Genomic DNA, 19,793 nt, shown 5'->3' on the forward strand with positions numbered 1-19,793 from the left:
TATGTTGTAAGAGATATTAGAGTAGTATAAATTCTTATAAATGTTTTAAGTGCTTATGGTAAGCACAATTTTGTGAGGTGTTAGGACCTTGCACAAGTATATGAAGTTATCTACTTGTACCCTTAAGGCAGCTGGTCCTGTAAGTTCTGTCTCAGAGAGAGAAACTGTGGAAACACTTATGGTGAGGAACAAGCTTGTGCCATGCTTTATGCTCTATTACAACTTGCCTTGAAAGAAAAAGAAGTTACTCCCTGGTGTGTTACTTATGTGTAAGGGAAAAATCCCACTTTGCAAAAGTTCATCTTAACATTAAAGAAATAAAGCTATCCAGTGAACATTCCCCTTCCATCAAAATGTGTATTAAAGTGCCCATGCTAATAAAAATTCCTCATGAAGCATTAAGAATTGTTGTGACACATGAAATAACATCATCAGTACATATGATGATTATAGAACACAAACCCATCAAAAAATATGTATCTTCAATGATGTTAATAACACTGAATCTATAAAGTCAGTGATGAACTTCCAAGAGTGCTACTTTTGGTAGATGAGGCCTCCCAGCAGCAAAGGTTTTTAGCAGCAGCCTTTTCTATTACTGTGCAGTCTGCGAAGCCTGTGCTAGAAAAGCTGATACTATCCCTTCTTTTTCATGCTCTATATGGCTGCAAACACAAGAAGTCTCCAGGAAAAAAGAACTAGCCATGGCAGTATTATGAACACTGGGTAGAATAAGAGGTCATGAAATTTGGAGTAGAAACAACTGAAAGGTTAAAATTGGTGTAAGGGATATCCTCTCGGTTTTTCACAAGACATGAATAAGAAACATATTCATATATAATAGCTACCAGTAAACAAATCTCAAGATGTAACTTTATCTACATTCAAGATCCTGAACAATCTGTTGCTACAGATTCATATCTGGTTATACTGAACATTCCTCATCTAGATAAAAATCATCCTACTTGGGACTGTTTTGTCCATTCTAGTGTATGATAATCAAAGTTTATCACTTTGCCAAAATAATTTGTTTTATCTGTGTTTGGCCAAAATATTATAACTTACTCAATTAATAGAAACTATATTTCCATGGGATGGACCCTAAATTAATTTTCTTTTTTTGCTCCCCATAAATTAAATCACAGTCTCTTCCACTTTTTCACTTCCAAATTAATGCTTGCTTTCTTCCTTTTGATATTTTTTAATGGAAAGCTAGATACATAGTGAATTCTAGGGAAAGATCTGTGTATATCAGAAAGCATTGAAGGTTACATTTATAGGCTGCCTAAAAAGTAAACATTAAGTCAGAAATGGAGATATGCCCAGTCTCCTTAGAGTGTTATCTTGCCTCTTAAAGGAACTAAGGGTTAACTGAGGACTAATTTTTCTTAATCATCTGCTAATATTGCCATCATCGTCGTCATCGTACCAGTTCATCTCACCCATCAGAGCAAGAGAAAATGGAAAAGTGAACTCTGACACAGCAGTAGTAAAGTCATCACTGTGTTCTATCAACAATGGGAAAGCATGACAGCTTCAACATGCAGCCCAGAAGGTTGCCACCACTGATCTAAAGTCATGTTCAAGGCATATTGTCGAATCACGGAGGGAAGGTGGCAATTCTGCTGCCTGTGCTGCATCTGTACACAGACACAGATTGCTGCTGCCTATGCTGTGTCTGTTCAAGGACAGAGGAAAAGTTTCAAAACTCCAAGTCAGTACCTTTTACCAGCACTAAATTCATATTTTGAAAAACAAGACATAAAAAGGCAATGACTATAATACACTAAATGAGATGCACTACTCTGGGCAAACTATTATTATTTTTCCTTCCGGCTGCAATTTTTATGACACAAAGATTCTGGTGACTCACACCACCATATTGTACCAACAATGCTCTCAAAATGCAGATTGCTAATGACTTCTTTTAGCCCAATATAAACCTAGGAAATAAGTGCAATTCAATGGAGTATTTCCAGTAGTACCATAAACATCTTTCCACATAAGTTTAAACTAATGGCACTCAAAGTTTTATTTCGTCCCTAATATTATTGTCATAGTGAATAGCTATGATGATTTAGTATTTGGAAAACAGTATCATTCTTGCATATGGTACACTACACTTCACAGAGTTAACATATCTTTTATGTATTTGAATGTGTATCAATAGAACACAATAAATGCTTTCCCTTTTTAAATATATTTCCATTTTTTTTATGACTCTACTGTTTTATAATATTTGCCTTACTGTGAGGAACTACAAAAAGTAATATTTTGATTTTCAGATCCATAGTTTCAAGTATATTAACTCTATGCAAGTTATTACTTCAAAATAACTCAATGAGTTCTGCAATAAGCAAGATTTCTTGAAGTTCATTTCACTGAATATTTAGTGTAAGGTTTTGAAGCTTACACTTCACTGCTTACAGCAAAGGAAGTTCAATTGCTGTTTTGCAGGCTGTATTATGACAATAAACTTTGCAACTTATGCAGCTAAATCAAGATTTTTTCATTAGACACTGAACTATAGAAACTCAACGGAGGTTATTTACAGATGTGTCTGGCACATAAATCAGTAAGTGGAGTTCTATCACCTAGGATATGTATGAATTTCTGTGGCTTTAAATGTTTACGAACAATTTAGAAATTATCACAGAAAGCATTTTAGATGCTGAACTTCGCTCTCCCCAGTCTTCAAGATACAGACACGAATTCAACAAATGTGATAGGTATGATTTCTAGAAGTGAGTGTATAACATCTCTTCTGTAAAACTTCCAAAAACACCTGAGCAATACAGAAAACGAAGACCCATTTTCAGGAGAGATTCAGGCTCTTAGATCTTCACAGGGAAGGGAGAGAGTTACCAGCAGCTGTGTGAGGGACTGAGGGACTCAGCTGGCAAAGGGCCTGAAGTGTTGGGAGTGAAAGTGACCACAAAATAGCTTAAGCAGGATCACAACAAATATTTGTATGTAAGCAAGGAAGTGCTTGTAAAGCAATGCTATGGAAAAAAACTTCAAACCCTTTCTGGGAAATCAGTCTGTACACCAATGCCTGATGAATGGGCAATAAACATGAGGAATTAAGAGATCTGTGTGCAGTTACAGGACTATGATCTTGTTATGATCATGGAGACGTGGTATGATGGATACTATATCTATAGTATTGATATGGATGGAAACAGGCTCTTTAGGAAGGACAAGTCAGGAAGATGAGGCAATAGAGTTGACCTCTATGCATGGAGGCAAACGAGAGTTTATCAATAAGCATTAAAGAGCAGATCAGTGTGGGTAATATTATACTGGATATCTGCTCTAAGCTACCTGGCAAGGAAGAACAAGTGGATGAGACCTCCTGCAGACAGGTAGAACAGGAGCTGTGATCAGCTGTACTATTTTCACTCAGTGAAAAGTAAAAGATATTCCATCAAAAACAAACAATATACAAATTGCCTGACCATTGAGCCATGGGTAGAAAGAGAATAGCATCATGTTAATTTTGTGCCTTTTTCCCCCTGTTTGCAGATCAGACAAGGTTAGTTAATACATTCAGATACAATGTTAAACCACACGCACATTTCTCAGTGAAAAATCTACAGGTGAATAAATTATCTAGGTCTAGTGAAGCACATGTAAAATGTGTAGTGTAAATGCTCTTACTTCCTATCAGTTTCTGGAGCCAGACAGATATAAATCTAAGAACTGAACAGGATGTTGCACGTCAGAGAGAAGTATTGTTCCCCAGCTTTCCACTAAACTATACTTTTTTTCAAATCAGTGTAAGATAGTATTACACTAATGTAGTTTTTTTCTTTTAAGGGTAAAATTAAATGCCAGTGACAAGTACTAATATTCACCATCTTTGTACTAAATTTCCGTGATTAGGTAAGAAATCATCAAGTGGAACAGGGAAAGATCCCTGTTATAATGTTGCCAGCAATCCTACTGTAGTATACTACCTGCCCCAGCTACACAATAGCAGATATACAGTGACATTAAAAAACATTTTTAGGAATTTTGATGGCAACAGAACAGTGTAATCATTGCAAATGTAGTGTTTAAACAGCACCACCACTGCAAAATGCAGGAGTTACAAGAGTTAATCACTGGTTATACTATTGACATGAATAACTTAAAAACGGGGTTAAGTGCTTTGTTGATATAAATCCACTTTGCTTTTTATTCTCTAACCAGGACAAAGTAAATGTGATTATTTACCATCTCATTTGCAGCAGTTCTTTGTCACCCCTTTCATAAATAGCATTCCCGCTACCAGTAGTTTCTCACTTTCAGAAGCACTTAGCACAAATACACTTCAACAGAATAATTTCTTAACGAAAATTCTTTTTATGGCTGTGTATATATGTTTTTTTCCATGAAAGGTCACACTATAGTAAGTGTTCTCATTAAAACATGATAATTGTATATCTGTGAATACTTCAGACAGACCTTATTTTGACTCTTCTGTTTAGTGCTTAACTCATTTCACTTCTGAAAGTGACAAATGAACCCTATGAATAAATTACACAACTTCTAGTTATCTTATTTACCTCACCCAAACCACCATACACATCAGAGAAGTCAAGAATAAAAGAATGAAGTTATAAGATAAAGCTCAAAGCTTCTCTTATTAGTTAACTACAGGTCCAGTTCCTGTTTTAAACTTTGTCATTCATAGTTTAAACTCCTACCACTGAATAACTCATTGTCTTATTATTTTACAAGACCTGATGTTCCAAACTCGGAGAATTTTCAAGGACTGCAAATAGGTTATGTGGTAAACAAATGAATTAAAAAAGAATAAGATGTGTTCCATAATTTCCTAACTTTTTTTTGGTCAGAATTATCGCCCCAAATCCCTTTTTAACCTATTTCAATTTATAATTCTAATATTGCCTTATTATTTGTAACCTCTGTTCCTTATAACTTAAAAAGATACAGTATACATAGGTAACTATTACGTCCCCGTGTTTCTTCACTAGCCTATGGCTAAAACAATCTAATCCATATCTTAAGATTTTTGAAAGTGAATTTGAAATATGCTAGAATAATGGCAAATTACTAGAGAAAATAGAGAAATTATTTAGAGAACTTTACAAGCTTTATTACACACAAACAAACAAAAAAAAAAACCCAAACAAACAAAACCCCCCACAAAACAAAACAAATATTAACCAACCAAAAATACCCACTACCCTGCCAGAAAAGATCATGAAACCTTAAAGCTACAATGTTTCTTATTAAAAATGCAAGGATGCTGTATCGGAGACGGCATTCCAACTCTAGGAATAAATTATACAGAAAAAGTGGAGCATGTTACACTAATGAAGAAATGATAAGAGATATAGAGAAAGATTAAGCTGCAGAAGTGAATGAATGGTTCATAACATCTGGAAACATACTTTTGTATGTTGTATGCCAGAAAAATATATGCAAAATCAAATATAATACCTCTCACATACCTACCTGCAGCAGATGAAAAACAGAAGATCTCTGATTGTTACTGTTACCATTCAAAAACACAGCTTCTATTACCTTCACTCCAAAGATTTTTGCTTACATGAAGAAAAAACAAATACTGCATGCAGTCAGTCATGCTAAAATACAATTTTTATGCAACTACTGTGTAGTTCAGTTTCTTGCTCTTTGTAGCCATTTGGACAGTTCATCTCCAAATACAGGGACTGCAAAGCCTAAGAGGGATGGTCTCTCATTAGTTCTTTGACTATTGAGCATCATTTGAAAAACTGTATAGAACATACTTCCTGCTGAGCCAAGCTTTACATGGCAAAACAGAGAAAACAAATATATTTCTGCATTTACTTTTATTTTAGGTATTAAAATTGATTTGCCAATTAAATCTCCTTCCTAATTGGAAAACTTACAAGAACAGCAAGTGCATAATTTACCATAGGTGTCTATATGAACCTCTTATTAAACTGAGACTGATCTATCAAAGAAAGAACTGATATCTCACCAATTCCCAAAAGCACAAGGCCACCTTCCATGAACTTCCAGAGTTATCTTGCATTTTCAACTTATTTAATGTCAATTCAAAAAGTGCATTTCTTTCCTAGGTATTGCAAATAGAATGCCATTAAGTGAGATACAGTTCCATTGATATTGGAGCTAATAAGCATTCTTGATTTTAATTTACAGGCTAACCAGGGATCTTAGGAAAGAACATACAATTTAAAAACAAGCTATGTTTATAAGAAGAGATTACAGAAAAATTAAGGATTATAATTTTTGTGAAGGTGAAAAGGAACCATGGTCCTCTTCACAGCTGCAAAAATGATGTTAGACCTGCAAGTAACAAGGTACTATCAGTAGGTAGGCAGAGCTTCTGTTTGTTCAGCATGCAGGGGTCACATCAAGAAAGGACTTATAGTCACAGACAAATATAACCCTTTCCTACAAACTCACAATTAATACTGACATACATATCTGATATCTCACTCTTCTTTTAAGAAAGTAGCCAGATGTCTCCAAGATCCAGTACTGCCAGACACTTAAGATGCAACATTACAAAATTTATTACTGACCTTTGACTGCATTATTTGCCTTTTGACATCCTTTGTCAACACTAACATGCCTAGCATTTGGGGATTCCAATAAGCTAATAACTAATACTAGTAACTGCTGTTATTAGTATCAAATATCATGACAGAGAAACATTTACACTCCCTGTGAATTCTCCCCAAATACCAAGTACTCTGCCCCTAACTTGAGTTCTCTGCAGTCATATGCCAACAACAACTCTTTCTAAGCTTGTGACATTGCAACATTTAAGATCAGACATTTCATCGTCTGGCTAAGCAGGCCAATGGAAAAATCTCAATGAGACCCATTTTCCAGTCCCAGATTACTTGAAGAAAACTAAATTTACTATGTTTTTTATTATGTGTACATGTACACAGATAGTTTTACTTTAATGAAAAGTTATTGCTGGTCAGTATCAGAAGTATTTTGTATTTATATTCATTTTCTACATCTAAGGTCTTTTGCACTAATACTAATTAAATACTCTGTCTGCTTTTGACCAAGGAATGCAAGAAAGTTTTAATTCTCAAAATAATTGTTCTGTAGGAGATGGTATATACAGAATGTATTTGATGACCCTACTTACATATGTCATGGATTTGACATTTGTGAGACCCTAAGACCTCAGTCTCCCCCACATGAAATTCCTATATGACAGAGACCCACTACGTCTGCAAATTATTGTAAATCTCGGCACATACACAGAGTTTACGCCACATTTTAATTTGCAGGCTTAGTTCAACATTTATCATACTTTTCAAAATAAAGAATGGAATATACCATCCACAAAAATGTCTTAGATTTGTATTTTAAACTATAATTAACAATTAATTTTTATATTAATAAACCCTACCATTTCACCATATTTTCACTATTCTAGTTCAACATCTAATGATCAAATTCTGCTGTTTCCTAAAACTGGTATATGTCTAAGTCTAATTATAAGTTTCACTTCAGTGACCTCTTTTGGTTGATAAAATGCTTACTGATGTGATGAGCTTAATCTCCAAATTATTACAAGAAGTAAGAAGTTAGTGTTTAAAATGGGAAGGAAATGTTATTCAGCTTCTCTTGGTAATTAAAACCAATTTTTCATTAAGCACTACAGCTCTCACAAAAATATGTAAAGTTAATGACAATACCTAGCAAAATGTAGAGCTTGACTATTTCTAATGAAAAATTATGTAAAGAACTGCAATTAAGTCATCGGAAGCATGATTTTGCACAATCATCATGTGGAAAATACTGCAGGGATGATCTTATTCAATATAATCAATGTCATATGTAACTGTTTAGCTTTTGCACCCATTTTAGTATGCTGATGATAAACAATTTCCTTACCATTCTAGAAATGTTTGCCTGTTTATGAAAGAAATTTCGACAACAGGAAAAAATCTAGATGATTGCAATTGACACATTTTTCTAACATCAAAACACTGTTGGTTTTTTAGATTATCTATGACTTCATCTACAAAAATACTCAAGAGATTATGTAATCAGAAATAATGCTGCAGGGAGAGTTCCAAAAAGGGACTAATACGTAATTGAGCTTAAGCAGTAATTTACTATCAAATTATCATAATTATGGTAGGAAACATTTTTTTTTTCTCTTTCAACTTATGTACGTAAGGAGGAGGCAAATGAAACAGTTTGGCCTCTAACCTGGACATTTTCATATCTTGCCACCAGTTTAGAGCCACTATTATATATTATGCATAAATCAGAAATCAAGTCAGATTAAGAAGTCGAGTAGGTCATATTCTTTGTACAAAACTGACAAAAAGTATAGAACTATAGCACACATGTTAACTTCTCTTTATTTTCTTCAAATTCTGTTTCTCTTCATGCTCAACAACCCCACAGAATGTAATAAATATGAATTTGTTGCACATTCATTAAATGTGGGGAAAAAAAAGCTCTTTACCACTTTCCACCAATGAATATATATGGCTATATAGGTGGCTCTTCATTATTTCCCACTAATAATGTTTCCATTAATTAATAAATCAGGTAGACAATGCAGGTTAAATATAGATCTATTGAAATGAAAAAAAGTTAAACTAATGTTTAGAATACTAATGTTTAGGAAAATCTAAATTTAGCAAACATATATCCACTGTGACGTAAAAGTGAATTCAGCATTTTAAATTAGTTGAGGTTTGACTGGACCTTGTTATGATCTAGTCCAACACACCACTCAAAGCAGAGACACCCCCCCTTACGTATGTCCAGTTTGTTTAAAGGCCCCCCAGCTTGATTCTTCTCTACCAAAAAGTTCTTACTACTCCAGATGCTCCCTCTGGACTCAGGAACATGGGATCCCTGAGGGCAAATCCTCCAAAGTCTGCACTGAGCATCCTAGCTTTTCTATGTCCTTCTCTGTTCAGTAGCAGACATAGTTTCCAAATTCTTTCTTTTTTTCTGCCAATAGAGCTGTAGAACTCATTTTTGCCCTTCACACTCCTCACCAGCTTCAATTCCATCTAGTCTTTGTTTTTTCAAGCCAGTTCACACACACTCAGGCAGCGTTTCTCTCATCTCCCAAGTCCCTACTTCCACATCCTGTATGGTTATGACTTTCTTAGAAGCTTCTTATTGACCAACACAGGCCCTCTCATCAGCTTCTCTTGACTTTCAGATGGAAGTCGTGAGTTTAGAGGAGGTGACCCAGCAATCATGGACCCCTCCTCTCTCCTTGGACAACCATTTGGGATTGTCCCAAGCAGAACTCTAAACAGAGCAAAGTTTATTCCTCTGAAACTCAAAATCGTGATCTTATTTGCCATGTTATTTTCTCTCAGGGTCCTGAACATCATCAATTTATGGCCACTTTAGCCAAAGCCATGACAATCTTCACATCCAGTTCCTAATTATTGGTACCAGGTCCATTAGAGTGCTTCACCTCATCAGCTCCTCAGTCAGCCTGTGTCAAGAAGGCATCATCAGTTCACTCCAGATGTCTCCTGGAATGCTTGTGACCTGCTGTGTTGCCTTTCCAGCAGAAAGGAATTTTTAGATTTTATGATAAAAAAGTCTGACTCTTCCTTGCCAGAAATTGCCTAAGATGTTTATTTAAAAGTAATGTTCACAATTATAGATGGCAACTCTGAACCAACAGGTAGTGGCCACCAAATTTGACCATGACTGCATATTAATAATATCTTAGAAACTGTAAATTAGTTCAACTGAATCCAATTTTACCAGTTCAGAAAAATAGCTAAAGGCTAAAATTTCAATAAAAAACAGTATTTATGCATGAAATCTGTGAAATTAGTAGCTCAAGTTTCCACATCTTTTTAATTAGGCATGGGTAAGTGATGGGTAAATGTAATCTTTGTCTCACATTTTGGTCAAGAAAAACGTCTGTCAAAAGCACAGGTGGGATTTCAGACTGTACCATCCCTTCATAATGTCAATTAAGACAGTGGTGGGGATTCCCACTCCCCCCCCCCAACAGTCCCATTATTTTGAAGGGCTAGATGGTTTGCAGTGGGATACAGTAAACAAGGGTTCAGTAGATGCTAAGGAATGTTCAGGTACTAAGTAGAACAACACTGGCAAATCACTATATATCCAAAAAGAACCACTACCTATGCAAAGCAGCAAATGAGTCCTCTGGTTGAAGATGTTGGTTCTGTTCTTTGCATATATGTAGCACTTCCACTTAAAAAAATTAAGATCTCATATAGAAATATCATGTGTATTCAGCTGCCTCATACCCAAATGTACAGCATAGAGGGCAGGAACCCTTGCTTACTTTGCTCACTTCAAAGTCACTTACAACTCCATGTCCATAGCAGGCAGTGCCAGTAAAAATGAAAACAGAGTATGATATGGCATGCATGCTGATAACATGTCAGAGAATCAGACATACTGGTTGGCAAGTAATTATTCTTTGAATGTGAATCACTGTGGATACAACCAAGCACGGCAGATGGCATCCCCCAAACTGGAGAGACAGAGTAATTTCAGCTGTAAATAATACTTCTCACCAAAACTTGGTGTCTAAATGAATGACCGAGTTGAAGTCATAATGTCTGGCAAAAGTAATTGCAGCAGTACATTTATCAAAGAACATAGCTGTTGTTGATTGCCTTTGGGAAAATGACCCTTAATATTCAAAGTACAAAGTATGCAAAACAAGTGCTAAACATAAGGATATACCAGGCTAACCGACCGAGTCTTATAAAATACACAACTCTGGATAAGGTGAATTTTTCATGATTCTATATCAATGCAAATAATGATTGATATTTCACTTACAGCAATGTTATCTTCCATAAAAGACATCTCCGATTAAAACAGCAGGATGTCATAACTAGAATAAGGTAATTTAAAAGCAGGTTGGTTTTTCTTCTAATTAAATAAAGTTTTGTGTAATTCTTTACCTTGTGGCATTGATCTTTGTAGACCTTTATGCTCATCTGTCCAGTGGACTGCTGCCACAGTTAATCCTGGCGCCAGTGTTTATAGACTTGTTCAAAGCTTGCAGAAAGCACTGGATAGCAACAATCCACCCATCTGGATTGTCAACACTGAAGAAGTTGACATATGCCAGAGTAATTTGGCTGACTCCAACAAGCCCTCATTTATGGGAATTACAAGGCACGCTGGCATAGAGGTACGTAATTTGTCCAGAAACTTAGCTGATTTCTCCTGGACAGCTTCCCTGAGAATCTCCAGTGTGACTGCCATTCTGTGCAGTTACGTTTGAAAACTTTTACAAGTATCTGGCTGTACTTTTGAGTATCAGTGGTGGCACAGTTTCATCTGCAGACAAAGGTAATACAGAGTAGAAACTGCATGATTAACAGACTGCAATTACTCTTCCTCAGAGTCTGTGAGACAGATGTTTCAATCATATACAGAGTTCACATGCTTGGGATGAAAAAGACCTGACTGTAATCGGTATAACAGAAGCAGATACATTTTGGTTAAATTACTGGCATAGATAACAGTAAAAAAAGTATGTTGCAAGGATACAATAGTCACTAAATCATAATGTCACTCCTAGACCTTGAATAACAATCACAAGCATTGAAATAATCAAGAAAACACAAATCTTGTAACGTTCTGTACACCATAGTGCTAACACCGTATGGATGGCAGGAATAACATCACAGAATGGTTTGGGTTGGAAGGGACCTTAAATATCATCTAGGTCCAATCTCTTGTGGAGTAAACAGTAGACTAGCCAGTGTCAAGGACCAGTATGGCAAAACAAAGAGAGAATAACTTTGTAGGTTTCAATTTCACTTCACAATACAGAATTTAAAAATAACTGATTCCTTGTGCCAGAATGCAGGAGGAGAAACCCAGAACCACACCTTAGGCATGTGACTCAGCTTACCATATGAAAAGAATACTAGAGTTTTTCTGTATGTAAACACCTCTGTCTTTTGTGTTTATTTAAAGAATTACTTACAAAATAGCGTACCTCAGAAATGTACCTCATTCAAAGCAGGGTAAAAGTACTTCATGGATTCACAATGTGATGTTACTGTTTCACAAGAAACAAGATTCTTAACAACTGAGGCTTATACTCTGTTATAAGAAAAAAAAATTAGTAGAAACAATTCAGATGAAAATGCAATTCTTCTTCAAAGAGAATGAAATAAAAAAGAATTAAATAAAAATTAACATTATTGGCAAAAAAAAAAATCAGCAAATTATTTTGATTTTTACAAAGAGCCAATTTACTGTACAGTTGCTCTAAGAAGGAGAAATTGTGGTAGAGTTGGTTTCATGCTTCTTATAAGCCCATGAGAGCAGCATGTCAACTTTCATTATGCAAATAGACTCAGAGGATTCAGCTGAGTAAGAGAACCTGTACTAATCTGTGTGGAATACAAGTACAAGCTCTGTAGAATTTATGGATAAGACCAGTGACAATACTGGTAATAACATTCTTTTGTCTTATCCAGATTTCCTTCATATAACAAAGAGAAGAACTGTTGCTCCTCTCAAATGCAAGCCATGGTCAGTCTTATGATTATTGTGTAATAACAGAATTCACTGCCCTTTAGAATGTTTAATCCCCTAGCAGTCCCAGTAGCATTGTTCAAGAACTTTCAAGAGACAATACTTCTAAAGAAATTCTCCTGCCTTAGTGTTAGTTATGCAAAACAAACGACTCACCTCAGCACTATCAAAACCATATGAACAATAATGATGAAGAGTAGAAATCACAGGAATGTTAGCAGATTTGCACTGGATAGCCAGCTTCATAGCCTCTCCCAGATATCCTGTACTCAAAGTTCAAAATTGCAGTTGTACCTCCTGCTTTTTCCTGTATTTTTCCTTGGCTGAAATCCTCTAATCTGCCTGCAAAGAAAAGGGGCCCAGTCTTTCTTATTCTCTTTACTATTCTCATAAGAAGTTTCTGCTGTTGGTTGGTTTCAGAATAATTGACAGTGGTTTATCCACAGTAATTTTGTCCACTAGGGACTTCTCTCAGAAATGCAAATTTTTACATGAAAACAGAGTATTTCAAACTCTTTTTAGAGAATTTGAATGCAAGTGCAAAGAGAGACATATAAAATTGTACTTGATTTTGCATGGCCATGTTTTGGTAGTGGGGAGAGAGGGGGCTACAGGAGTGGCTGCTGTGAGAAGTTGCCAGAAGCTTCCTACGTGTCCAGTGAAGCCAATGCCAGCTGGCTACAAGACAGACCCACTGCTGGCCAAGGTCAAGCTCCACCAGCAACAGTGGCAGTGCCTCTCTGATAACATACTTAAGAAAGGGACAAATAACCCCTGCACAATTGCCCCTGGAGAGAGGAGTGAGACCTTGTAAGAGAAACAACTCTGCAGCCACCAAGTTCAGTGAAGAAGGAGGTGGAGGAGGTGCTCCAGGTGCCAGAGCAGAGATTCCCCTGCAGTCTGTGGCAAAGACCATGGTGAAGGAGCTGTTCCCCTGCAGCCCATGGAGGTCTGGTGGACTTGTGACCCTATGGGGGACCCATGTTGTCTGTTCCCAAAGGACTGCATACCATGGAAGGGACCCATGCTGGAGCAGATTGTGAAGAACTGCAGCCCATGGGAAGGGGAAGTTTGTGGAGGATTATCTCCCATAGAAGAGACACCACACTGGAGCAGGAGAAGAATCCGAGTCCTACTCCTGAGGAATGAGGAGCAGCAGAGAAAACATTTGATGAACAGACTAAACCCACCATTCCCTATCCCCCCTACACTACTGGAGGAGAGGAAGGGGAAGAAAATGGGGAGTGAAGTTGAGCCTGGGAAGAAAAGAGGGGTGGTGGGAAGATGTTTTTTAGATTTGGGTTTATTTTCTCATTACCCTAATCTGATTTTATTGGGAACAAATTAAATTAACTCCCCCATGTTGAATCTGTTTTTCTCACTACTCTAATTGCTGAGAGATCTTTCCCTGCCCTTATCTCAACCCACAAGCCTTAAGTTATATTTCCTCTCCCCTGTCCAGCTGAAGCAGTTGAGTAGCTTTGCTGGGCACCCAGTGTCCAGTCAGGGTTAACCACCACAAAGATACAGCTTTTTCATGAGGTACATTTGAATGAAGAGAAGCAAAATAGTCCAAAAATATATACATAAAATCAGAGGATTCTGGCAGACATAGAAAAGTATTCTAAAGGGAAACTGAGGTTTATAAAGCTTAAAAAATAATATAACCATTTCATCTATACTCTAAAGTCCAAAGTTATTATTTGGGTTATGACACTAATAAGGTTCTCTGCTTACAGATTTATTGTGAAGCTAACAGCAGATAAAAATTTATCTGCTGTAACCAACAGGTCAATGTTTATAATGCTGCTGTTCAATTTCTGCCTAGTAGTCTAGTTTTACTCAGCACATTCACTATCACCTCTGCTTTTTTCTTAATTAAGAAGCTAATATTGCTTGAGGAATCTTCCTTCCTCTTTTCCTCTTTCCACTGTACTGATTAATTTGGAAATCCCTTAATAGACTTACATATGGACTGTTTTGCAAAAGGTCCTTCAGAATAAGAAAATCACTTGTTGGGAAGAGGGGGACAGGTTTTAGAGGTTTTTAATTTATTCTTAAACAGTAAAAGGAACAGCTCAATTAATTCTAAACATAGCGTATTGGCAAATTATTCCTACAAGAACAGACCATTTCATTATATTATTGAGGAACAGACATGGTGACTAACATGCCTATCATTAACTTTGCCAGAAGGAACTATACACACATCATTCAGTTCTTCTGCTGTACAATTCCTTCAGAAATATTTACATTTCTATGCAGTTCCTCCAAATGAAATTCTGAAATGTCTTTCAAAACAAACAGCAGAAAATATTTTAAAGTTTTCCTGACTGTGAAATTAATTTCTAACACAAAAAAATGCAACATTTCATTCTATAAACACACAGACAATAATTCAAGAGAGAACTGAAATGGTTACTCTGGATCTTGGGCAGAAATTCACTAAAAGTCATCTAAGTCTGTGGGGGATTCACCCCCACCCTTTTCTTGTTCATTCGCCAGACACACATACAGAAGATGACTCAAAATATTTAGAGTTGTGCTTCTGCACAAGTCCAAAGCTGTCCTATTATAAGCAGCATTGTGCCTAATTTATGCTAAATCAACTTGCTGATTCTAGGTGACTACCAATTCAGCAGGGAGGGACAACAAAATGGTGCTAGGCAAGAGTCTTAATTTCCTACAGTCAATATAATGAAGTGTGCTAATTACCTCTCATATGTCCTGTGAACAGCTGGTATGTTCTTTCCATTATTGCACAGAGAATCTCCACTTTAGCATCTGCTTGTTGGATTTGGGGTGGGAGTGTTTTGGAACTAAAACATTTAGGTATTTAGATGGACAGCTTGTATCATGGGGTCACTGAAAGCAAGTGTCCACTTTCTTGAGAAAGTTCCAGGATCTGGTTCCAAAATGAGCAAATGTATGAGCAAACAGAATTGATACAGTTAATACCCAGGAAAGGATTAGGCTTTCAGATACAACTCATAACCTCATTACTTCCTTCCGAGTGGCTGTAGCCAACTTCTTGGCAAATGTGCTTGCTAGATTCTGTAAATCCTTTCTGGAATATTTTTACCTCCATTTGTATCAGTGCTAATTAAAATGCACAAATCAATTTATACTACCATTCTATTCTTTTTACTGTGTCCAATATCACAAGAAAAAGGATCAGAAAAAAATAAAATCTATGCCTGAGAAATTAAAACAGTTTCACCTGTCTGACACAATACACAATGTATACTGATAAATCTACTGCTAAAATGGGTCTTTTAATAAAATAAATGCCACAGATTTCTTCATTCTGCTACAAAAAATATAATATATTCAGTTATTTATCAACTGAAGAGGATGTCATGTTGTTATTAAAAATACCCAAATGTTTTAGTAGCCTGGAAATACACACCATGCATGTAACTCCATGTTTTTACACACTGCAGGGATAAGAAAGAGTCTGCATTTCCTTCTCTGCTACTAGAGGATCACACGAATGAACAAGTATTATGAAGAGTTTGGATTTGGTTTTAAATCAGTCTTCCAAAGTTTCAGTATTTGTGGCATTTCTTCAAATGTCAAATATCTTCTAACTGCACTCTAAAAGGACTAAATTACAGTTGTTTGTATAAAATCCAAAGATCCAAACTAAAAATAAAACAAGCAAAAAAACCCCAAACCACCTTTTAAAATCAGAAATAGTATGCCACTGGGCAAATTAATATCGACCAAGTACTTTTGTGCTATTTTACAATTCACTAAAATGATTTATTAAGGTTGCTTAAATAGTCTCTCTTGCATTGCAAAGTTTTTCAATTCTGATAATAGGGGGAAACAAAACTGACTTTATACAATATATATCTGGTTTATTTATTGTTCAGTCAATACTAGGCATTAGGTTCAAGCACTTGCATACAGCAGTTACAGACTAAAAGAAACTATTTACAAGACTAAGAGAAAGTATTACAATTGTTTTGTAACCCATTCCTAGAAGAATTTAAAATGAGTATGAGAGAAATTGCAGGCACGTTATCACCTAGATTTTATTTACTCACATATAATGTGAGATTTCAGATGTTAAGAGTTTGTATTTTGTTGTTACTACATGTAATATAGAAGTAAGAAGAGTTTCTCAAAATAATTATTATTGTTCTGGAATCAATACTGGGTTACTATTTACTATTTAAAAATAAAAAACAATTTCATAAACGATGATAAACATAGAAGCTGATCTATTAAAACATTATACATTTTTACTAAAATTGAAAATTGCAGGATGAAAAGGAAAATATGTAGACATCAGTGTTAGGATTCCCAAAGGCATTATTAAGAGCTGTACACAGCCACACACATTGCAAATCTGCAGATGTATGAAAGTTTTCTGCCTGCTCAGAGCAGTTTAGATAAGTTATTGAATTTATAGACATATGCTATTGATTTCTTAGCAGTCTAATTAGAAGGTTCTACTAATTATTACTAGAACCACCTTAGATATCCAACAAAACTTAAAAATTAACCACCAGTTTAAGAAGCACTGGAGTATACTGAGGGGAATACCACAAGTCTGCCCTGATCTTATATTCTTTCATAGACATGGGCTTATGTCTCATAGTAGACAACTAGATAGACACTGCAGATGGGCTTTCCAAATGATCCAGGCCAGTTGTACTCACTGGAACTGTTCTTTGTATTAAATGAGAGAAGAATTCAAAAGTGAACAATGTGTGACAGACGCTGCTTACCTGTGGGTGCTGTAGCTTCACATAAGCAGAAGCTCGTTTCACACACACAGTTACTGGGTTGAGAGCTTTGTCCCCAACTCCTAATACATACCAGAACATAAAAACAAGTTTGCTGCCAACACAGCTCCAAAGCACTCCTCCAGTGCTTTATTAATTGAACAAAACTATACAAACACGTAATGTGAGGGAAAAATACAAAGTAGCAAAAAGAGATTGGATGACATATTTTGCCATTATACTTCTTATCAGGAAGTTACTTTGGCAAGGTAGGTGCGTGTCCAGCAAGTAACCAGTGATCAGAGCTCAATTTCCTAGTGGTTTGCCTTGAATAGCAGGATGTTTGATAGCCTGCACTAAGCTAAAAGATAAAACAAATATAAATTACTAGCTAAGAGGCACACAGCCACAGAATAGGTGGTTTGTATCACTGACATTAAGAGATTAGCTACATTTCAGCTGGTTCATTTGCCTTCCAGATAAGGTAAAAAAACAAAACCAACAACCTTTAGAGACTGTATGTGGAAATTTCTACATTTCCTTCCATGGGATAACAGACACATTTCAAAGACTTTTTAAATGAAAAACTGAAGTTTACTTTTCTTTCTACATTCTTAGCATATTTGACTGTGTTATATTTGTAGCTGGGAAAGGTCCACTTTCAGTAAGAAAATGAAAACAAATACAGGTATTTAAGTATTAATAAATATTTCTAGACTAACTCTGAATAATGCAACCTCGTACAATGGACATCAAAATACAAACTAATAATTTCAGCTCTAACACGGTAGCAGTCTAAGCTATCATTAAATTTCAAGGTCTTCAACTCTAGTGAATCAAGTTTTGATCAAAAGCTATGATAGAACATATCTTTACAACAGTCTTCCTTACTTAAGTAGATTAGTTCCTTTTCTTGAGTTGCCTTAACTGGAGGTAAGGCTTTATAAACAACACAAATGGACATCACTTTTTCTGTGACCTTTGTTATACTGACCCATCGAAAGGAACTAATCTGTGCTATTCTGAAAACATACAAAGAAACAAATTATCCATGATAAAGCAAAGTTTTAGTTCTAAACAACAGATGGGATTAGGAGGATTATAGAAAATGTTACTCCTTAATATGAGTCATTTTAAAAGGGTGAACTCATCAGCCACTGAAGTAGTTTCCATTCAACCTGTGAAATATATAAAGTGGGCACAAATGGAGAATGTGTTAATTTACAACTGGAAAAGCTTTCTTAACATTTGAGAACTGCTGAACTTCTATGGAAGCACTAAATAACTAAGAATGTGTATCTCATCATACATATTAATTCTTTCCCTCTCTCTTTTTTCTCAAGGTTTTCTACTCTCAGTTTCAAAATCTCTGCAAGAGGTGGAAGATGAAGACATGTTGCTAACCACACTAAATCTAGGAAAAACTCTCCGAAATGGAGACACGGCTCTGAACAGAGGAGCTATACCTTTGCTGAAGCATTACCTGACTGAAGACAGCATTGTTTTCAATGAAAAGAATGATGGAAACATGAAGTTTTTGGTGAGTTCAGTTTTACGTTTTGACTTAATTATAAAAAGGAAATTTATTTATACCCCTTTAGAAAACAAGTACAATAATTTAAAGCAACAACCTGGTAAATATACAAAAATACCAGTTTAACATACCATAGTCGAGAATAAATTTTCAGCTGTAAGTATCTAGTGCCAGGATTTTGAATGTGTAACTTGGACAGTTGAATTAAATCTGATTTTTACAGAACTATATGTAGCCAAAGCTTGTGGGGGGGAAAAAGCCTATATTTATGTTTGATTCAGCATGTCCCTATATGCAGCAACAGGTTTTTAACTTCGCCAAACATGAGGCTCGTTATTTCATTATGTTCTTTACCATTAAACCTTTTCGGCCAAAGATGTAATGCAGGTCATTACTTTTAACCTATGATCTTGAAACATAAAATAGTTGCACTATGAAGTATAAAGTATAAAATGTGAACACAACTGACTGTAAATAAAGATAAACCACTACTCTTGTTTTCCCTCAAAACAGGACACAGGTTCCAGACGTGATTTCTTAAATCATGTCAGGCCAATCAACTTAGGTAGAAAACAACTACTGAAGGGAGCCATGGTTTTTCCAGCTGACACTGAAATTCAAAATATTGAATCAGTACAAGAAAGAGAAACCACAGATGAAGAAAATTCAGCTAAACTCCCTATAGGAAGAAGAGATTTTGACAGTAAATAAATTTTATTTTTACGTAAAAAATCATTTCGTTCTGGTAAAGTATAGTGCAATGTCAATATAGCAATTTGATAAAATTTCACGTAGAAACTCCATGCCTGTTGTGAATCAGTGCACAGGGGAGGGAGCATTTTTTAAATTAATGTTTTCAGAGGCCATAAGAATTCTAGTTCTTTGCAGATTTAAACCTTCAGATTTTTTTTTTTCCTCCCTTAGTCCTCAGGTGTATGCTGGGAAGAGTCTATCGACCTTGTTGGCAAGCATGAAAACTATTGATCTGCACCACCATC

General features: G+C 35.8%; 1 protein-coding gene across 1 annotated transcript; it reads left to right on the forward strand.

Moving 5' to 3' along the window:
- Window positions 1-18,462: 18,462 nt before the first annotated feature.
- On the forward strand, window positions 18,463-19,785 carry PMCH (pro-melanin concentrating hormone). The gene is made up of 3 exons (XM_051784741.1): window positions 18,463-18,801; window positions 19,309-19,498; window positions 19,720-19,785. The coding sequence occupies exons 1-3, from the start codon at window positions 18,553-18,555 to the stop codon at window positions 19,767-19,769; spliced, it is 489 nt and encodes a 162-aa protein (XP_051640701.1). The 5' UTR covers window positions 18,463-18,552; the 3' UTR covers window positions 19,770-19,785.
- Window positions 19,786-19,793: the final 8 nt, after the last annotated feature.

This window comes from Manacus candei, unplaced genomic scaffold (genome assembly GCF_025592945.1).
Source record: "Manacus candei isolate 608988 ecotype Guabito, Panama unplaced genomic scaffold, ASM2559294v1 h1tg000018l, whole genome shotgun sequence".
Taxonomy (NCBI): domain Eukaryota; kingdom Metazoa; phylum Chordata; class Aves; order Passeriformes; family Pipridae; genus Manacus; species Manacus candei.

Excerpts from the sequence above, each read along its gene's own strand:
- PMCH (XM_051784741.1), top strand. The coding sequence starts at position 18,553 with ATGTGTATCTCATCATACATATTAATTCTTTCCCTCTCTCTTTTTTCT. Across the intron at positions 18,802-19,308 it reads ATGGAAACATGAAGTTTTTG|GACACAGGTTCCAGACGTGA; the intron begins GTGAGTTCAGTT and ends CCCTCAAAACAG. Across the intron at positions 19,499-19,719 it reads AGGAAGAAGAGATTTTGACA|TCCTCAGGTGTATGCTGGGA; the intron begins GTAAATAAATTT and ends TTCCTCCCTTAG.